The sequence below is a fragment of the Furipterus horrens genome, unplaced genomic scaffold, assembly GCF_987537825.1.
Source record: "Furipterus horrens unplaced genomic scaffold, mFurHor1.1.pri manual_scaffold_2, whole genome shotgun sequence".
In the NCBI taxonomy this organism is placed as follows: Eukaryota; Metazoa; Chordata; class Mammalia; order Chiroptera; family Furipteridae; genus Furipterus; species Furipterus horrens.
The window spans coordinates 10,959,682-10,980,178 of record NW_028327172.1 but is presented as its reverse complement, the minus strand read 5'-3'; the positions used below and the strand labels follow the sequence as shown (position 1 = coordinate 10,980,178).

Here is a 20,497-nt window from a genome sequence, read left to right as displayed (position 1 = left end):
ACGGAATTATTGAGCATTACAGAGAGAAGTAATAGAGGGGATCTTGTTCAAGCCTCTTAGATCTATAGAGGTAGCAAGCCCTTGACTCTAAGAAGAGGTTGGATACCAGTTGCAGATAGCCACTTAAGCACGGAGCTGAAACTTGGACTGGAATATAGACTCCCCATCTCCCAACTCACATTCTTGTCATAATAATTTACTGCTTCTTATAAATAAATATTTATCTATTACCTGGGAATTTGAAATATCTTTATAAGCTAAAAGGTATGGATCTAGAATATTGGATTGGTGTTAAAATAATCTCATTATATAACATTGAGATGTTGGTTCCCACTGGGGTTCTAATCTTTTGGCCAAGGTGTAGTTCTTGCCCATTGGGTAGGGAAGTTCAACAGGTTGCCTTGGGTCGGAACTAGTTCATGGTAGCTAGACACAGACTGCTGAATTACTTGTATGCATGATCCATGGACATGAACAAAGGGGAGGATATTGCCAGAGAGAGTGTGATGTGCTGGGTGGAGGGGTGCAAAGGGGTAAAAATTGGGACAACTGTTAATAGCATAATCAATAAAATATAATAAAAACAATAAAAGCTTTCAATGCTTTCTTCACAGTACTTAGCATTGAGCTTTAACACATTCATGAAACTCTTCTTGATCTTCCTCATTCTTAGCTGTCCAGCTTCATGTCTTGCCATTTTCCCTTTTACAAACTAAATATCCAGCATGGTGCTCAGCACCCAATGAGAGGTTCAATAAATAATTGTTTAATGAGAGGATGAATTAATAACCATAGCTATGCTGAACTGGTTAGGTTTCCTTCATACTCTTTTTTCACCTCCTGGCCTGTTATGTATTCCGCCCCCCAGGACACTGTCCTTCAACCTCCTGCCTATTCACTCTGCTGACCAACTTCTTTGTATTCATTAAGTCTTCTATTTAATGCCTTTTCATTAGAAATCTTTTCCTGACCCAGCAAGTCTTTGTAGTGTGTCCCCCCATTGTGGTTTCATAATACCTGGTATATCCAGTATTTTATTATTGATAACACTGTTATAAATTTTTGCTCCTTCCTGGAAGACTATAAGTGTTCCTAATCTCTATGAAGGCAGGAATTGTGTCTCTTTTTATTCACCACTGTAACTGCTGCAACTATCAACATACCTGATACATTACTTGGGATTGAAAATATTTGTTGATTAATGAATGAAAGAAGAAATGAAGGCAATATATTTATTCTGAAAATGCTTTGTGTGTAGATGGAGCCAGCTATTTTAAAAAACAGCTTTTAATCACTGAGACAGCTAAGATGGAGGCTTAGGTAGACACACTTTACCTCTTCACACAACCATAAGGTTTACAACTATCTCAGAATAAACCAACAAACCAACAAACAAACATATAAAAAACAACCAGAACTGCCAGAAAATAGAACTGTATGGAAGTCCAAAAACCAAAGCTTCGAAGAAGAAATATTCATCCAGACAGTAGGAGGAATGGGAACAGGACACTGGGGTGGAGAGGAAGTGGTATGGTGGAGGTGAGGTGGCAGTGGCAAGACAGTGGCTGCAGCTGGTGGAATGAGTGGTCCTGCATTCATGTGTGGCAGATAAAACCTGGGAGGGACACCTGGGGAGTGATCCCGGCTCCAGGCTAGACCACACAGCTCATGTTTCCAGCGCCAGGAAAATAAAGCCTCATAGCTTCTGGCTGTGAAAACCAGTGGGGATTGGGGAAGTGGAAGAAACTGCCCATCTCTCAGGAGAGTTTGTTTAGAGGTCCTCCATGGCCCTAGAATGTATGCAAACCCACCCACTTTGGAAACCAGCACCTACTCTGGGACACCAGCCACATATCAGAAGCAGGTGAAGTGACTGAAAAAGGGATGAGTGGCATTGTTACCTCTCTGACCCCTCCCCCACATACAGCACCACACAACCATGTAATGGGTTTCCCTGCACTGACCAATACCTAAGGCTCCACCCCTTACAGTGTAACAGGTGCAATAAAATAACAGATCAAAATTCCATAACAAAAAAGAACTAAGTGAAAAGGAGATAGCCAACTTATCATATGCAGAGTTCAAAACACTGGTGATAATGATGCTCAGAAAAATGATTGAGTATGGCAAATGTGTAAGGGAAGAAATGAAGGCTACACTGAGTGAAATAAAGAGAAATCCACATAGAACCAATAATGAAGAGAAGAAAGCTGGGGTTCAAATCAATGAATTGGAACATAAGGAAGAAATAAACAGTCAACCAGTACAGAACAAAGAAATAAGAATTCAAAAAAACAAGGAGAGAATAAGAGGACTCTGAGATGTCTCCAAAGGGGCCAACATCCAAATCATAGGGATGCCAGAAGGAGAAGAGGAAAAGCAAGAAATTGAAAACTTACTTGAAAAAATAGTTAAAGAAAATGTCCCTAATTTGGTGAAGAAAATAGACATACAAGTCTAGGAAGCACAGAGAGTCCCAAACAAGTTGGACCCCAAAAGGACCACACCAAAACACATCATAATTAAAATGCCAAAGGCTAAAGATAAAGAGAGAATCTTAAAAGCAGCAATAGAAAAGCAGAGTTACCTACCAAGGGGTTCCCGTAAGGCTATCAGCTTATTTCTCAAAAGAAATTGCAGGCAAGAAGAGACTGGAAAGAAGTATTCAGAATGATGAAAAGCAAGGAGCTACGACCAAGATTACTCTATCCAGCAAAGCTATCATTTGGAATGGAAGGGCAGATAAAGTGCTTCCCAGACAATGTAAAGCTAAAGGAATTCATCAGCATCAAACTCTTATTATATAAAATGTTAAAGGAACTTATTTAAGAAAAAGAAGAGCAAAACTATGAACAGTAAAATGACAACAAACTCACAACTATCAACAACTGAATCTAAAAAATTAAAAACCGAAACACACTAAGCAAACAACCAGAACAGGAACAGAATCATAGATACGGAGATCATATGATGGGTTATCAGTGGGGAGGGGAAAGGAGGAGAATGGGAGAAAAGTTACAGGGATTAAGAAGTATAATTGGTAGATACCAAATAGACAGGGGGACGTTAAGAATAGTAAAGGAAATGGTGAAGTCGAAGAACTTATATGCATGACCCATGGATGTGAACTAGGTGGAGAGATCGCTGGAGGGAAGAGAGGTATCGGGTTGAGGGAGGCAAAGGAAAAAAATTGGGACAACTGTAACAGCATAATCTATAAAATATACTTAAAAATAGTTTTTAATCATAAAATGTAACCCAAAAGTAAACCAATTTACAGAAAACTATAACAAACTGCTTACTTTCATAATATAATAAAATCTGGTTGAGAGCATGGAGACTATCAAGGTAAATTATTTGGTTATATGCTAAGAATTGTAGTTTCAATTTTTTTTTGCATCCTCAATGAAAGCACGAGGAAAAATAAATTGTAGTTCCCCTAAGAGTTCTCACCAGAATTCTCCTTAGAGTTAAAACATATAAATGTAGGAAAGAATTCCCTAGCCTCCAATTCGACCTGTTTGCTCTTCATTTCATTGAATTCATTTATCTTCCTTTCTACTTTCATTCATTCAGTATTTATCATGTACCAGACATTGGGCACCTTGAAGAAACTATTGTTATATAGCAGGCAAGCACTTTATAGGGTATGACTGTATAGTTAATAAGTCTTTTATTTGAATCATTACTCTTTATGATGGACTATCAATCAGCCTAAGATGAGTAACATGAGCAATAGAAAATGATTTGAAACCTCCAAGGAAATTTGGAAACATGGTGTAATCTTCATTCTCTACCCATCAGAGTTTAAATGGCTGATGCTTTTATAGCCCTAACATAGTATATATTACAATGTGACAGGCAACACATGACAACCAATTGTGATATATAAAAACAAGGACAGTTATTAATTAAAAATTATCATACTGTTAGTTAGAGATAATTAATATATACATAGTGTCCAGCACATTCCCTGATGGTTATCTGATCTTTCTATCATATTGCCTGACAGTGAATAGCAGTTAAATGCATGATCTAGGAAATCAGCCAATTCTGGTTACTGGCTTTCTGATGTATCTTTTTTGATACTTTTGACTTTCTGTCAGTTTTCTCACCTGAAAAGTGATGATAATAGCAGTGCCTACCTCCTTGGATTGTTACAGAGATTAGTGGTCGGTAACAATAAAATTTAATTAGTTCTTTAATTTATTATTAGAAGGAAGGCCTATGAACCATATGTATAGTTGAAGCTAGTAAAACTAAACCCTAATTTGGTAGTATTTTAAAAATATGCAAAGAATGGTCCTAGGCTATGTTTTTCTCTCTTACATCCATTTCTCTCTTACATCCATTTCTGCTTTCCTCAATGCAGAATCTATGATTTATAGCAATTAATTTTTTCTTTATCCCATAAGTATTTATTACTGTGATCCATCCAAAATGTCCTCTGATCTTTACCTCAGTTGAATCAATGTTGGGCTCCCACACATTTACTTGTCACCTGAAATAATTTCCTAATGGCATCTTTCATCTGGGAATTTTTCAAGGTATAGATTAAAGGATTGAACATGGGAGTTATGATAGTGTAGAGTATAGCAACTGCTTTACCAATGGATAAAGTAGCTGCAGGTCTCATATACACAAATATCAGGGCACAAAAAAATAAGATGACCATTCTGATGTGGGAGACACAGGTGGAGAGGGCTTTGCGCCTGGCCTCTAAGCTGTGTGTCCTTAGGGAGGGCAGAATGACCACATAGGAGACCATCAAGAGGAGGACGTTTAACAGACAGATGAACCCACTGTTGGCAGCAATGCAGAGCCCTAGAGTGTCGGTATCAGTGCAGGCGAGATTCAGCAAAAGGTTCAGATCACACATAAAATGATCTATGACATTTGGGCCACAGAAGGGTAATCTGAAGATGAAGAGGATCTGTATGGTTGCATGAATGTATGGTTGCCACCCACACTACTCCCACTAGTAGACCACACACCCACTGATTCATGATGGTTGTATAGTGCAGGGGCTTGCAGATGGCCACAGAGTGATCATAAGCCATCACAGTAAGCAGGATGCCCTCAGCACCTCCAAAAAAATGTTCCCCTAAGATTTGGGTCATGCATTCATTGAACAAGATGGTCTTCTTTTCATGAAGTGAATCTGTGATTAGTCTGGGGATATTGACAGAGGAATAGCAGACATCAATAAGGGAGAGATAGGCCAGGAAAAAGTACATGGGAGAGCCCAGTAATGGGCTGGCATTGATGGTGACCACAATGGGCACATTTCCTCCCACAATGATGACATAGATGATGAAAAACACAACAAATATAACTTGCTGCCTCTTTGGACTCTGTGAGCCCCAGTAGAACAAACTCTGTCACTTTCCTCCTGTTCTCCATGTATTTCATGTGACAGTTAATTACACTACCTGAAACTAAAATTGTTTTTATTAATGAAACCTTGAATTTATTTAACTTTCTATTCTAATATGTAATAAATTATTGGGTTTTATTAAGTTGTGAATTCTTTTGAGTGGTCTGTGTGTGTGTGTGTGTGTGTGTGTATTGGAAAGAAAGTCTGAGTTCTTGAAGATTACTTAAATTGCTTCCCAGCTGCAGTCTTTGTTAAGATTACAGACATGAGGAACTATCATAAAAACACAGGCAAGAGACCACCCATACATGCTTAATCACCCCAGATAAGCAAGAGTCTAACTAGAAGTAGTAGATTGCATGCATAGTGGCAGCCATGCCTGAAAAGGAGGTAGTTGATGGATGTAAAGTCTATAAATGCTTCAGAATTTTTTCCTTTAATCTCTAGGAAATGGGGAACCATGAAACCTTATTGAGAATATATATGAGTGGGAGGATGAAGAGGAGTATGAGGAAGGAAGACGCTTGGATATTATTCAAGTAAAAGATCTTTGTGTTTTGGGTTCAATGGGCTGAGGTTCAGTAAGAGTGTTGAAGGCAGACTGAGGAACCCCAGTAGCATAATATTTATAGTAGTTAAATAAGGAATAACAGGGCATTGGTGATAAGAATGTAATGAATAAAGCTAGTTAAAAGTAGTTATGATATGTGTTTCCTAAATTCAATGACTTTATAAATAATAATATACTTTTAAATGATGAATAGCTATGTGCATTGTATAGTAGCAGATGCTTTGCTCACACGATCATTTTTTTTGCAATGCCACTAACCTTTATTTTATTTTATTTTAAGTATATTTTATTGATTATATTGTTACAATAGTTTCAATTTTTTCCTCTTTGCTCCCCTCTACCTAGTACCCCTCTTTCCCCAGCAATTCCCCTCCCCTGTAGTTCATGTCCATGGGTCATGCATATAAGCTCTCTGGCTTCACCCTTTTTCATATTATTCTTTTTTTAAAAAAGATTAATTAATTAATTTTTTATAACAATAACAAATAATAATATCCCCCTCTCAGATGTAAGACCCTTTATAACCTTATACAGGACAATGGGCGGAGGTCTCGTGCTCCTCTAGCTGCTTCAAGCTGGACATGGTCGTCGTCCTACCTACCCTTGGGTCCAGAAATCCCTATTAAGAGCTGGGGTATGGAGGGGAGGGTGGTCCTCCCACATGGGGAAGGATCGTGCAGACTCCAGGTCAGTTGGCTGTCCCCGGACCACGGCGTGCTTGGTTTATCAGGCTCGCATCCTTGTTGTATTCCAGCCACTTAGTTCAGTCAAACCATTGGGTCTCAGGAGGCAGCAATGCAGACAGGATTAAGTGAGGCCTCTGGTTCCACACACGATCTTTTGAAATATAAAACCAATCTGTGTGATTGGTATAATAGCACTCATTTTGCAGATGAAACAATCCCAGGGACTAATGTTGATAATTATAATGATGATACTATTAACTAAGACATACTGAACACTTACTGTGATATTTCTTTTTGCGGGTGTTTGATTAAATCTCACCACAAACCTATACGATAATTGCTACTATGCTATATTTATTTTACATTTTAAGAAAAGAGCATAGAGAAGTTAAGGATCCTGCCAAGATCAGTCAGCTAATAAAGGGCAGAGTGAAGATTAGGTCCGGTTATACTTGGTAACTTTTTCCCATCAAATTCTTCTCATACTCTTTATTGTTATGTTATAATAAACAATGTTGAAATAGTAATATCTTTTTGATATGACCATAATCATTATAATTACCTTACTGCTACTTCAGAGGTAAGTTTATGTGGAGCAAATTCATCAGCACAAACGCCGCCCCCCCCGCCCCCCATGCAATGACAACTGGAATTCCCAAATGTTAAGAAAATGGGGTACTGCTTTCATTGAACAGCCCTTTTGTCTTGGCCTCACCCTTAGTCCCAAGTATTTCCACCTCTAACCCCTTTCAAAATATGGGCCCCCAGACTCTTCTGAAAAATATCAGAAATGATTATCCCCGTGGTTAAGTGTAGTGGCTTGAGACCCCGAAAGACCAGATTAGAATCATGTTGCCATTTCTTTGATCTGGGGTACATACTTCGGCACCTTATACCACTGTTTCCTCATCTATAAAGTGAGAACAATAATATCTACCTCAAAGGTTGTTATGAGCATTACCTGAGATTGAATTGAGGCGAGCATGGAGTATTACTCTATCTGAAAAGTGTTGGAAAAATAATGGAAAGTGTTGAAAAACTATATATGGCAGGTAATAATCTCTAATAAGCATTAGTACTATTGAAAAACTTACCTTAGCTGTTTTAGATTATCTTAAGGATGTTTGATGGTGTTCAGAAACAATCCCAGATTCAAACTGACAGCCTGTGGTAATAAGTAACTTTCAGTGTGAAAGATCTGTCACATTTGAGAAAAACCTATCAAGATAATTCACTGTCAAATTAATTTTTGTTAAGAAATTGTATATATTGATCCTCTGAAAATTTTTGGGGTGTATCAGTTATACCTCAATAAACCTCATAAAAAAAAAGAAAGTCTAAATTTTTTCCACCTAGACTACAGCATCAAAACATTATCACAGAAAATTTGTTCAAAACGTGTTTTCTGGTTTTGAATTTGGAATGAGTTCACTTGAAATACTATGGAAAAATAATCTTAAGCAAATGGTGTTGGCCCTGCAGGGCAAGAGACAGTGTGGAGGAAGCACATTCGAACAGTTCGCTCTGCCTGCGATGAATCTTGCTCTGGAGAGGCAAACAGCGCAAACATTTTCTCCTTGCCTTGTGTAGGTACTCAAAGAGGTTTCCATAACCTTCAGGCACCTTGTCTTGTAGCTACTGCTTTCTCTCCCAGGAATTAATTATCTTCTTAGATGGAAAGGCTTTGTCTTAAAAGCAGGTATTCTGGAAAGACACGCTGAAAACACTCCTTCAGTGGGGAATTGCATTCTCTGCACTTGGAAGTTAAGCATGACAAGGACTCCTCCATCTGAACCTACGTTGTTAAGAAAGCCGGATGCCCTGTGAATAGCTGGCGTAACCAGTGTGCAGGCCTGGGATGAAGTTCCCCCGTTGACTCATGCCACAGAAGACTTTCTATTTTTTTAAATGATTTCTTATAGTATTTTTTTTCCTTTACCATCGAGTTCCCTTATACCAATGCCCCCCACCCCCTCCCCTGCCCAGCAATCACCACACTGTGGTCCATGAGAGTCCTTTTTCCTTTTTGCTCAATCCCTCTGCCCTCCTGCCTGCTCTCCATCTATGAGTCTGTCTTTATTTTGCTTCTTAGTTCAGTTTGTTCATTAGATTCCACATGTGAGTGAAATCATACAGTATTTGTCTTTCTCTGACTGGCTTTCTTATTAATAATAAATCTTTATTGGAAAGTCACTATTGATTGCTTGAGATCAGTGAGGTCATAAAATTAATGGCCGTTGTTTTAAAGTTCTTGACGCTAAAAGCTGTCCCCCTTCACCCTCCCTGCCCCCAGATTTATTGAATTATTATTCACAAATGAGATTGTGTATACTTAAGGTATATAACTTGATATTTTGATGTAAGTATACATCATGAAATGATTATCACAATCAAGCTATTTAACATATTTATCACACATGACTACTATTGTTTTTGTAGTGACTAACGCTTAAAATGTACCCTCTTAGCAAATTTCAAGTATGCAATACAGTATTGATAAATATAATCACATTGCTGTACAATAGATTTCTAGAAATTATTCACCTTGCATAACTGAAACTTTGTTTCCCTGGCCCACATCTCCCTATTCCTTTCTTCCCACCCTCTGACAACCACCAACCATTCTATTCTTTGCTTCTATAACTGAGATAATTTTAGATTCCACGTGTAAGTGAGCTCATGCAGTATTTCTTTCTCTGTCTTATTTCATTTAGCATAATGTCTGTAGGTTCATCTATGTTGTCACAAGTGGAAAGTTTTCTTCTTTTAAAAGACTATGTAATATTCCAGCAATGGACATAGAGGTAGTTTCCATACATTAGCTATTGTGAATAGTGCTGCAGTGAACATGCGTGAAGATATCTCTTTGAGAGATGCTGATTTCAATTCCTTTGGATATATACCCAGAAGTGGAATTAATGGAGCAAAAGTAGCTCAGTTTTTGACTTTATGAGGAATCTCCATATTATTCTCTGTAATAGCTGTGCCAGTTTTCATTCCCTCCAATAGTATGCAAGTCTTCCCTTTTCCCCACATCTTTACCAACACTTGTTTATCTTTTATCTTTTTAGTCATTACTCTTATCACAAACATGAAGTGATACTTCATTGTGGTTTTTATTTGCATTTCCCTGAGGATTAGTGATGTTGAATACCTTTTTATATACTGCTGGCCATTTGTATATCTTGATTTAAGAAATTTCTATTCAGGTCCTTTGCCCATTTTTAAATCAGGCTATTGAGTTGTACAAGTTCCTTATATGTTTTAGTATCAATCCTCTTATCAGATACATGATATGTAAATATTTTTCACATTCGTTGGTAGCCTTTTTACTCTTGGTGATTTTCTTTACTGTCCAGAAGATTTTCAGTTTGATCAATCCCACTTGTCTACTATAGATTTTAATGTCATATCTAAAAAAGCCATTACCCAGCCCTGGGTGGGTGGCACAGTTGGTTGGAGCATCATCCTGTACCTCAAAAGGTTGCGAGTTAGATCCTGGTCAGGCCACATACCTAGTTTGTGGGTTTGATCCCTGGTTGGGGCTTACGGGAGGCAACTCATCGATGTCTCTCTTTCACATTAGTGTTTCTCTCTCTTTCTTACTCTCTCTCTCTCTATCCCTCCATCTCCTCTAGCTCTCTCTCTCTCTCTTCCCTCTCTTTCTAAATAAATAAACATATTGTCAGGTAAGGATTAAAAAAAATTAAAGTTCATTGTCCAGACCAATGTCAAGAAACTATTTTCTTATGTTTTCTTTAAGGGATTTTAAGGTTTCAGGTCTTATGTTAAAGTCTTTAATCCATTTTGAATTGATTTTGGTATATGGTGGGAGTTAAGTGTCCAGTTTTTTTCTTCTGCATGTGCAGAGTTGCTAAACCATTTATTGAAGAGACTCTCTTTTTCCCATTGTGTGTTCTTGGCACACTTGTCAACATTCAGTGCACAGTATATGTGTGTGTGTGTGTGTTTCCGGTATCTTTTCTGTTCCATTGGTCTATGTATCTTTATTTATGCCAAAAGCCACTGTTTTGATCACTGGAGATTTGTAATATATTTGGATATCAGGAATTATGATGGCTCCAATTCTATTCTTATTCAAGCTGGCTCTGGCTATTCAAATTCTTTTGTTGTTTCATATGAATTTTTATGCAAAAACTTTTCTCAGATGGTTATTGAAGTAGCCAGAAACCTTAGAAGGCTCTAGATTACAGTTATTTCTGGCACTTATGGGCTGGTCAGTATGGAATACTAGGCAGCATTAAAAATGTAGCGAGATAATAAAAAAACAAGGAAAACGTTATTTCACCTCCTTGTCACTTGAAATTGTTAGCTGTTTTCCTTTGAGTCATTCTAGGAGGATGTCCTGGTAAAGTATTGTGGTTTTCATTTTTACTTTTCTGATGCTAATGATGTTGAGCATTTTGTTTTTCATGTTCTTGTTGACTATTTGTATATCTTCTTTTGTGATATTTCTGTTCATTGGTCTTTGCACATTTGAAATATAAGATTTAAACATTTTATTTAGGTGTTTTGTCTGGCTTTGGTATCAGTGTAATAATGGCTTCATGAAATGAGTTAGGAAGTATTCCTTCTGCTTCCATTTTTAAAAAGAGTTTTAGAAGGATTACTATTAATTTCTCTTTAAATTTTGGGTGGAATTCACCAGTAAAATTCATCTGGTCCTGAACTTTTTCTGGTTGAAAGATATATTTTGTTATTTATTCACTCTTTGTGCTTGTCATAGGTCTGGTGAATTTTCTATTCGTTATGTTGCTTTGGTGGCCCTGGCTGGTTTAGCTCAGTGGATTGAGTGTCGGCCTGCGAGCTAAGTGTCGCTGGTTCGATCTTCCAGTCAGGGTACATCAGAGAAGGAAAACTCTGACTCCAAAAAACCTCCGCTGCCTTGCGGCATACCTCTTCAGGGGAAAGGCTAAGGGAGTAAACCCCGACAGAAAATCCGGAGCCGGAGTCCCTAAGGCGGTTCGACGTTGTAGTCAACACCGGCAACTCCTGCGGCGCACCTGAAGCCAAGCTGTATTGACTCCGTCTTTCCCTTGGATCCTTCAGCTGCGAAGAGAGGGGGGGTCTGCTGCATGGGCAACAGCAGACCCTCCATATCACCCTGCCCAGGCTCTGTAGCTTCAGCGTCATCGCAAGATGTCGATTCAACACGGGAGGAGAAAGATACGATGTCACTCCCGAGTCGGACTGCACAGCCATTCTCGGCGGTGCAGATAGACTCTTGGGAAGCTACACCATCGTCTCTCGAGACGGACGGCTGCCGACGATGTTGCTTTGGTAGTTTATGTTTCTAGAAAAATTTTCATTTTATCTAGGTTATCTATCTATTGGCTTGAAATGGTCCTAGTATTCTCTTTAAAAAATCTCTATAAATTTGCAAGTAATATCCTTACTTTCACTCCTGATTTTAATAGTTTGAGTCCTATTTCTTGTTTCTTGCTTACTCTTCCTAAATTATTTGATATATATGTTTGGAAAAGTACAATTGATTACGTTTAGCTCCTAACAGGATGGAATCACACGTGCACGTGGTGAGCTCACACAGGTGCCTTGTTCACAGTTCCCCAGAAGATACAGTCCAGCTCAGTTCCTAGACCTGTGAGCCTCTCCAAGCCCTCTCTTACTCATCTAATCTAGACCTTGGATACTATATATATTTTTGGCTTCAACTTTGTTACCTCCTTAAGAATACCTTCCCTGAGCATTTCACCTCCACCCCTGTTTGTATGATATTACAGACATACAGCTCTGTGTCCTTTCTGTTTTTATAGTGCTCACCACTTTCTTAAAAAAAAAAAAAAAAAATCAAATGCTTGTGCCATGAGAGCAGGGACCTGATCTGGGCTGTGGAGGGAGATTTGTGTTTAAATTTCAGCCCTACCATTACTTACTTCCGATCCTGGGTAAATCACATAAACTTGTAGTGCCTCAATTTCTTCATTTGCAAACTGGGAGTAATAACGGTTCCCACAACAAAGGGTACTATTATTATATCATGTGACTAAGACAGGGCCTGCCCCATATCACTCAATAGTTGCTTTTATTTTTATAATTGAACAACACTGGCTGGTACATTTTAGATGTTCAATGAACATTTATAAAAAAAAAAAAAAAAAGAAAAATGAAGAATCCAGGTTATGGCTGTAGTCTGATGATTATCTCAGTCTTGTAGATGGATTCTAGCCCTTGTCAAAATGTTATTCTCTGGTCAGAGGGACATAGGAGGAAGGGAGACATAGACGGTTGCCATTTGGACTCTTAAAATTAACTACTCTTCCCTGGAGGAAATGGCACAGGGGTGAGTTGCCCACATGAGTAAAGCTCGTCTCCATGTTGTGAGAACTAAAGGACTTGAGAAGTGGGACCGTGAGAATCAGTTGGCAGAGTGAACCACAAAAGCAGTGCCTCTCCCTGATCTCCTCTGTAGCTAGACATGAGCTTCTGCAGAAATAACGGGAGAGTGGAGGGCGAGCTCCCAGGACTGAACGCTATGGCTCTGCTCTGAGAAAAGGCTTGAAGACTTGGCTTCAAGAGGTTCCTTATCCAAAGAGACCTTTAATCAACTGCTGATGGTTTGGTAATTGGATTTGCTTTCCTAGCTTTAAACAAGGGGATCGTGTTCTTAGTGTTCTTAGTGCCCGTGTCAAGGCTATCAGACCAAGTTCTGTATGAACATTTAAAATACATAGATTTGTGTGAGTCTCATGAAATAGAAATGTGCTAGAGCTGCTGAAATCTCCCCCCTCTCTCCAAAACCGAATTTCTCTAAAATACAACATGCATGTGTCTACTATTTGGGATTCTTATTAGTGGGACAATCAGGCCAGGACAAGGAGTCCTAGACACGCAAGATATGGTTAGCATTGGTATATAAGAGAGCACAATTTTCTTCTTTTTTATTTCACTTCAACATTTGCCTTTTTTTGAAATACCTGTTTTTTTTTTACAGTGAATTTATATAACCATGATTCTGGATTAAAGAAAAACCCTATGGAGTATAAGTATTATTGAATCTGCAAAGATCAACTCATAACAAGTCAGTAGTTTATAAATGTCAGTATTGAGCAGGGCCCAAATAACTTTTATTTTTTCTGACCAATTTGTAAAAGCCACCTGTGGTTTGTTTATTTGCCAGTATTTTCCTCTGCTATTTATCCAAAGAGCCATAATCAACACATGAGTTTGACAGAAAGTTTGGATTTCAAGTGCAACACTTGTTGGAAATATTATAACAATCTTTCTTAGATGACTAAGAGTCTTTTTCTCTTCCCTTTTTTCCCTCTTTTCCTTTCTTGGCCTCAACTTTTTCTCTCCTCTCCTCTCCTCTGTTTCTCTTTTCACCTCCCCTTTCTCACTCTCAACAAGTGCTTTGTAATAGCTAATACTGGCCAGCATTGTGGACATAAAACTAAATAAATCATAAAACCAGTGAGGCACGACCTTCTACAAAGCATTGATTAGAATAATGAACTGGGTTTAAATTAAGTTTCTTGTTTCCTAGAAAACTCCACACTTATTCATGAAGTCAAATTTGGAAGGAGTAAATTTTTCATGCATTAGAATATGTCTTTAGCAAATGAGTTAATGAAATGTATAGCCAATAAATCCCACAAAACAAACTAAACATTAATTCAATCTTTATGTTAAATATTTTTTAATAGCTCGCTTCATTTTTTTAAACACACATTCTTGTTTCTCAGGTCCTCCTTTTCTTCCCACTTCGTTAGTGTCCTTTTTCAGAATGTTTGCCTTAAGAGGAAATTTTGAAAGGTTTCTTAATGATACCTGCATGGGAACAGTAAAATCATAGAACAACAACAACAGTTAAGTTTGAAATGATTTAATTTTCACAGTGGTCCTAAATATAGCATATTTATCCCTCCCTTTAACAGCCGAAAAATTGACACACAGAGTGATAAATCAATGTTATAGTTAATAAGGGGTAGATCCCAGACTTCCAAACTGAGTTTTTGGATTTTAAGTCCATTTCTCTTCCTTTGCTCTTTAATGCATTTCTACTTTTTCATTTCTCTCTTATATTCTCTTCCACAGTTTATTCTCTTTTGCCTCCTTTTCCCTTCTTGTCTTCTCAGTAAATGCATAATAGTCGTCGTCGTCGTTGGCAGCCGTCCGTCTCGAGAGACGATGGTGTAGCTTCTTAAGAGTCTATCTGCACCGCCGAGAATGGTTGTGCAGTCCGACTCGGGAGTGACACGGTATCTGTCTCCTCCCGTGTTGAATCGACATCTTGCGATGACGCTGGAGTGTCCTCTCCAGTGAAGCTGAAGCTACAGAGCCTGGGCAGGGTGATATGGAGGGTCTGCTGTTGCCCATGCAGCAGACCCCCCCTCTCTTCGCAGCTGAAGGGTCCAAGGGAAAGACGGAGTCAATACAGCTTGGCTTCAGGTGCGCCGCAGGAGTTGCCGGTGTTGACTACAACGTCAAACCGCCTTAGGGACTCCGGCTCCAGATTTTCTGTCGGGGTTTGCTCCCTTAGCCTTTCCCCTGAAGAGGTATGCCGCAAGGCAGCGGAGGTTTTTTGGAGTCAGAGTTTTCCTTCTCTGATGTGCCCTGACTGGAAGATCGAACCAGCGACACTTAGCTCGCAGGCCAACGCTCAATCCACTGAGCTAAACCAGCCAGGGACAAATGCATAATAGTAGTTATTATTATTATTATTATTATTATTATTACTATTTGGCCAGCACTGAGGACACAAATACGAATAAGACAAGATGAGTGTGATACAAGGTGTCAGATGCTCTAATGAACAGTTACCACAGTCTCTCAGGTTGGAAGGAGGCAGCAACACCATTTTTCAGTCCAGAGGAAGCAGGGAAGCTTTCAGACAGGCAAAGCAGGAAAAAGTATGGCTCATGAAAGAATCTTTATATGTCTTTGAGTCTTTCTGCATGACTTAAATTAATAGAGTGAATTAAATTTTCCACTGGTAAATATATCCAGCAATTTTGGAGTAAAGTACATGCCTCTTTGGGTATTTGGGAATGTGCCACATATACTTCCACATCATCGATTGACCCTTAAAACTTGATACATAGTATATTTTTCTTCTTATTTTAAAAGTTATACATTTTACTGTATAAAATCAAAAACAAGCTGAAATGGTGAAGAACAAAATAAATAGCAGCTATATTGTCAACTGTATTAATAGATATGGATATAAAAATAAATTAATCATGAAACTAGTAGAACTCAACATTCCCCATTTTTCCTTACCTCAGACAGTGTTTGTCTATATCTGTATTTACATGATCAGCTTTTTCAGAAATTGAAAGGATGGAGTCAAAACATGAACAGTGTACATGAAGTTATTCTCCCTCCCTCAGGGAACCCGTAGTTTAACGAAGCAGCGTGAAGACAGGCCAGTATAGCTGACGAGGAATCACGATGTTGTAAAGCCTATTTCACTATTTCACTTTTATTACTATAAAGCGCAAACTGCAAAAGGTTTATCTAAATAATTCATATATAATTTTCTCTCTCATCAAGATGTTGATTTAACATTTGTTTGTTATCAGGACCAATTCTGTTGGCAATGAGTATTTTGGGTCCCTGTTCACAATTAAGATTCAGAGTTCTTTAGGTAACAGGACATTTGTATTCATTTGGAAATTCCCAACAATTTAGAAGGTAATTCAGTGCACGAAGGACAAGGGAGAAGGCACCACAGCTCAGAACATGAATTGGATGGCTCTCTCATTAATTGGGTAACTCAGGAAGTGCATTTATACATATGATTCTGAACTAGGCTTTGGTGGAGAGAAAAATCACAGTCTTTTGAAAGTCCCCCTCTATGATTCTTGTACTCAGCCATATCCTTTTGATTACTAAAATGGGTGGGGCTTAATTCAAGTCTCTAAGAGTTTTTTGGATATTTTCATATTATAAAGATCCATGATAAATTTACCTTTCTAACATCAGTATTTTTTTAAAATTTAAGTTTAAATTTTTCATTACAGTTTACATTCAGTATTATTCTGTATTAGTTTCAGATGTATAGCACAGTGGGTAGAAAATCATGCATTTCAGTATTCTTGAAAACTAATTTTAAGTGTAACTATTTAGGGATATTTTGGTAGGCAGATGTTTCTAAATCTCGTGACAGATTCAATTAATATGTTCTCTAAGCATTGTTTGTTAATCTATTAAAGATTAGAGGATACCATAGCATCTGTAGAATTTGACTGACTTTCAAAAATCCAATGTAATACTGTAGTTAAAAAGCTCTTCAATTTCTATTTTTCTGTTTGCAGATAAGTGTCAGCATCTTGTACTTCTTTTCTTTCCCAGTTCTATTTCTTTATCCTTTATTTGCCTGTTTATGTGATTTACCCACTTTGCTATTGTTTTGTTCATTTTTCACTTGTTAATTACTTCGAGCTCTTTGTCTATTTTAGATATTAGCTCTATATATGTCCTCTGAAATACCAATCTTTTTCTCAAACAACTTTTATATTGACTTTATGGTATCTATTCCTAAATCCTTAAAACAATTTGACATTGTCTGTTTGGGATTTCAATGATAATTTAAGAGGTTTCTTTCACCTCTAGAGCGTAGAATTATATCTCTTATTACTAGAAAGTAAACATAAAGTAAATCTTGCTTTAGTTTTTTATTAAACCTTTAATCAGTATTTATTTTTGTATACAGTATAAGCTATATGTATACTTTTGTTAGCTTTCAGATGGAAAGCTACCTGTGGCAACCCACTGATTTTACAATGTCTTCTTTTCCCACATATATCTCTAATTACTTGCCTCTGCACTAGTCTGTACGATTGCTGAGGTTAGGCACCATGTCTTAATCAGCTTTAAGTTCTTATGATCTCTGAAATTACTGCAACATAATAAAGTATAATGCACCTTTTTGAATGAATAAACAAATTATCTTAAGATTTCAGGAAATCACAAGTAATATTTATATTTACAGGTCACTTTGTCCTGAACTCTGAAGTAAGATGTACTGAAAGACCTATGGAACAAAGGAACAATGTGACTGAATTTATCCTGTTGGGGCTCACTCAGAGCCTTCAGGTTCAGAAAATATTATTTGTTGTGTTTTTGTTCATTTACATTGTGACAATGGTGGGCAACCTTCTCATTATTGTGACTGTCATCATCAGCTCAACCCTGAATGCCCCAATGTACTTCTTTCTTGGCTACTTGTCATTTATGGATACTGCTTATTCTACATCAGTTATCCCAAATATGATTATAGACTTATTCTATGAGAAGAAAACCATTTCCTTCCAAGCTTGCATGAGCCAGCTTTTTATAGGGCACTTATTTGGTGGTGCTGAGATTTTACTCCTGGTGGTCATGGCCTATGACCGCTACGTGGCCATCTGCAAACCCTTGCATTATTTGACGATCATGAATCAACGAGTGTGCATTCTGCTGCTGCTGTTGGCCTGGGTTGGAGGTTTCTTACATGCTGTAGTTCACCTTCTCTTTGTTTACAACCTTCCCTTCTGTGGCCCCAATGTCATTGACCACTTCCTCTGTGACATGTACCCCTTATTAAAACTCGCCTGCACTGACACTTACATTATTGGTCTCACTGTGGTAGCCAATGATGGGGCCATCTGTGTGGTCATCTTTGTGCTGTTACTCATATCCTACGGGGTCATTCTGCGCTCCCTGAAGAACCTCAGTCAGGAAGGGAGGCGCAAAGCCTTATCTACCTGTGGCTCCCACATTACTGTGGTGGTTCTCTTCTTTATCCCATGTATTTTTATATATGTGAGACCTCCTTCTACCTTACCCATTGATAAATCCTTGACTGTCTTCTACACCGTTATCACCCCTATGTTAAACCCCTTAATCTATACTCTGAGAAATGGAGAAATGAAAAGTGCCATGAGAAAACTCTGGACCAGAAAAAGAAAATGTGGCAGCAGACAAAAATGTCACCTATTTTTAATGAAGAATTAATCCTTCTAGGAAGGCCACGTGTGATTATTTAACTATAGTAAATTCTTCCTCATGTTCAATAACTTGGACATGGTGAAAAGCATTTATTATGTGAATACTTCCAGGATCAGAATATATTTTTAAGATTTTCATAATATTCTAATCCAGTATATTTATTTTGTTTAAAAAACATATTTAAGATTTTCATAATTTCTTGGAAAACTATATGTTCAATTTTTATGCATAAAAGGTCTCTGTTGAGACTATAGATATATGTTCTATGTGATGAGTTTGTTGTAGTTAATACTGTAAATTTATTTTATTTAATGGAAGATTTTTCATGTTTTCTCTTAAATAATGTAATCTTTTTCAGAATTAATAGTGATCATTACAGATTTAAAAAAATAAAATAAGAAATAGGACATAAAAACTTTGTTTACTTTTCCCCATACAAAGATAGCCCATATTATTATTTTAAATACATATCTTAGTTTTGTACCTACAAAATACTTTAAATATATAATTTTTATATTGCTTAGCATGTGAAGGTTGAAGAAGAATGATGCTTCAGAGTTCTAGCATTAATACAAAGAGGTTATATTAAAGCATGCCATTGTCTGGGACAGCCAACTGACTGTAAGACCCTCCCCCATGTGGAAAGACCACCCTCCCCTCCACACCCCTACTCTTATTAGGGATTTCTGGACCCAAGGGTAGTTAGGATGATGACCATGTCCAGCTTGAAGCACCTAGAGGAGCATGAGACCCTTGCCCCATTGTCCTTTATAAGATTATAAAGAGTCTTAAGTCTGAGAGGGGGGAATTGTTACAGAGTGGGGATCCCCCTTCCAAATAAATAAATTAACTAATTTAAAAAAAGTAAAGGAAGGAAGGGAAAGGGTCGAGTTGAGAAACTAGTATAAATGACCCATGGACATGGACAATGGGGTGGGGAATGACTGTGGGAGAAGGGGCGGGTGGGGTGGAACAATGTGTGAAAAAGTGGGACAACTGTAATAGAAAAACAGTAAATAAATCAAAATTTAAAAAATACAAAGAGGCTAAGTATTATATATAAAAATAATCTGAATGAACAAGGCAGATATGTAGAAAAATAACTAAATCTTATGTATTTCCCTGATTGGGAAATCATATTATCTACTTACGTGGATTGTATTTTCATGAAGATGATCTGTTAATTTTTTCAGATAATTTAGAATATCTGGTGACACCTCTGAATGTTTTAATATCCCATGTCCTTTTTTGCTCTGCCTTATATATAATATATAATTAGAATAATCCTTAGGCCATGAGCTTCAAATATACAGTACAGAACTTGGCCAGGTATTTTGGGTGATACCATTGTTAAGAAAGATGCTGATAATATATGCTATTCCTATCCTCTCATTTATGGAATGTAGAATATTAAGTAATAAATAGGCCAGAATATATTGTTTTATTTGACAGAGACCTCAGTCATAACATCCTTTCTATGAGTCAGGTTTGAAACAAAATATTCTTTGTCTTTGAGATGGTAGAAAATGTGGTCAAAGGAATCCATGATTCTGCCTCTGTATTTAGTCTGGATTTATAGAAGGGGCTAAGGCTGGGAGGCAATGGGTCCTTTTCAAGGGTAAATCCCACTGTGTGAAAACCTGATATTTTGAATTATATCCCTGTTCTTATTACATGGAGGTTTCTTATATCATCTTAAATTCTTTCCAAACATAACACTATACATCACATAATACCAAGCATTTGATTTAATTAGAATTTATATAGTTAATTCTTCCACTTTTTCACATTTCTATAGATTTCATGTATGTGCTTCCCTCCCTTGCGCACCCTGCAATTCATGACAAATCTTTTGTTGTGTTTGGAGGTGGGGCTTTTAGGAAGTGATTT

General features: G+C 37.6%; 2 protein-coding genes across 2 annotated transcripts; one reads left to right on the top strand and one right to left on the bottom strand.

Moving 5' to 3' along the window:
- Positions 1-4,468: 4,468 nt before the first annotated feature.
- Positions 4,469-5,403, bottom strand: LOC150017854 (olfactory receptor 4C46-like). The gene is given in 3 exon segments (XM_090267261.1): positions 4,469-4,957; positions 4,959-5,343; positions 5,345-5,403. Coding segments are annotated over 3 exon segments (933 nt in total).
- A 10,934-nt stretch (positions 5,404-16,337) lies between these two features.
- LOC150017853 (olfactory receptor 4A47-like) lies at positions 16,338-18,613 on the top strand. The gene is made up of 2 exons (XM_090267260.1): positions 16,338-16,386; positions 17,610-18,613. Exon 2 carries the CDS (start codon positions 17,654-17,656, stop codon positions 18,611-18,613), a length of 960 nt encoding a protein of 319 aa, XP_090123386.1. The 5' UTR covers positions 16,338-16,386; positions 17,610-17,653.
- The last annotated feature ends 1,884 nt before the right edge of the window (positions 18,614-20,497 follow it).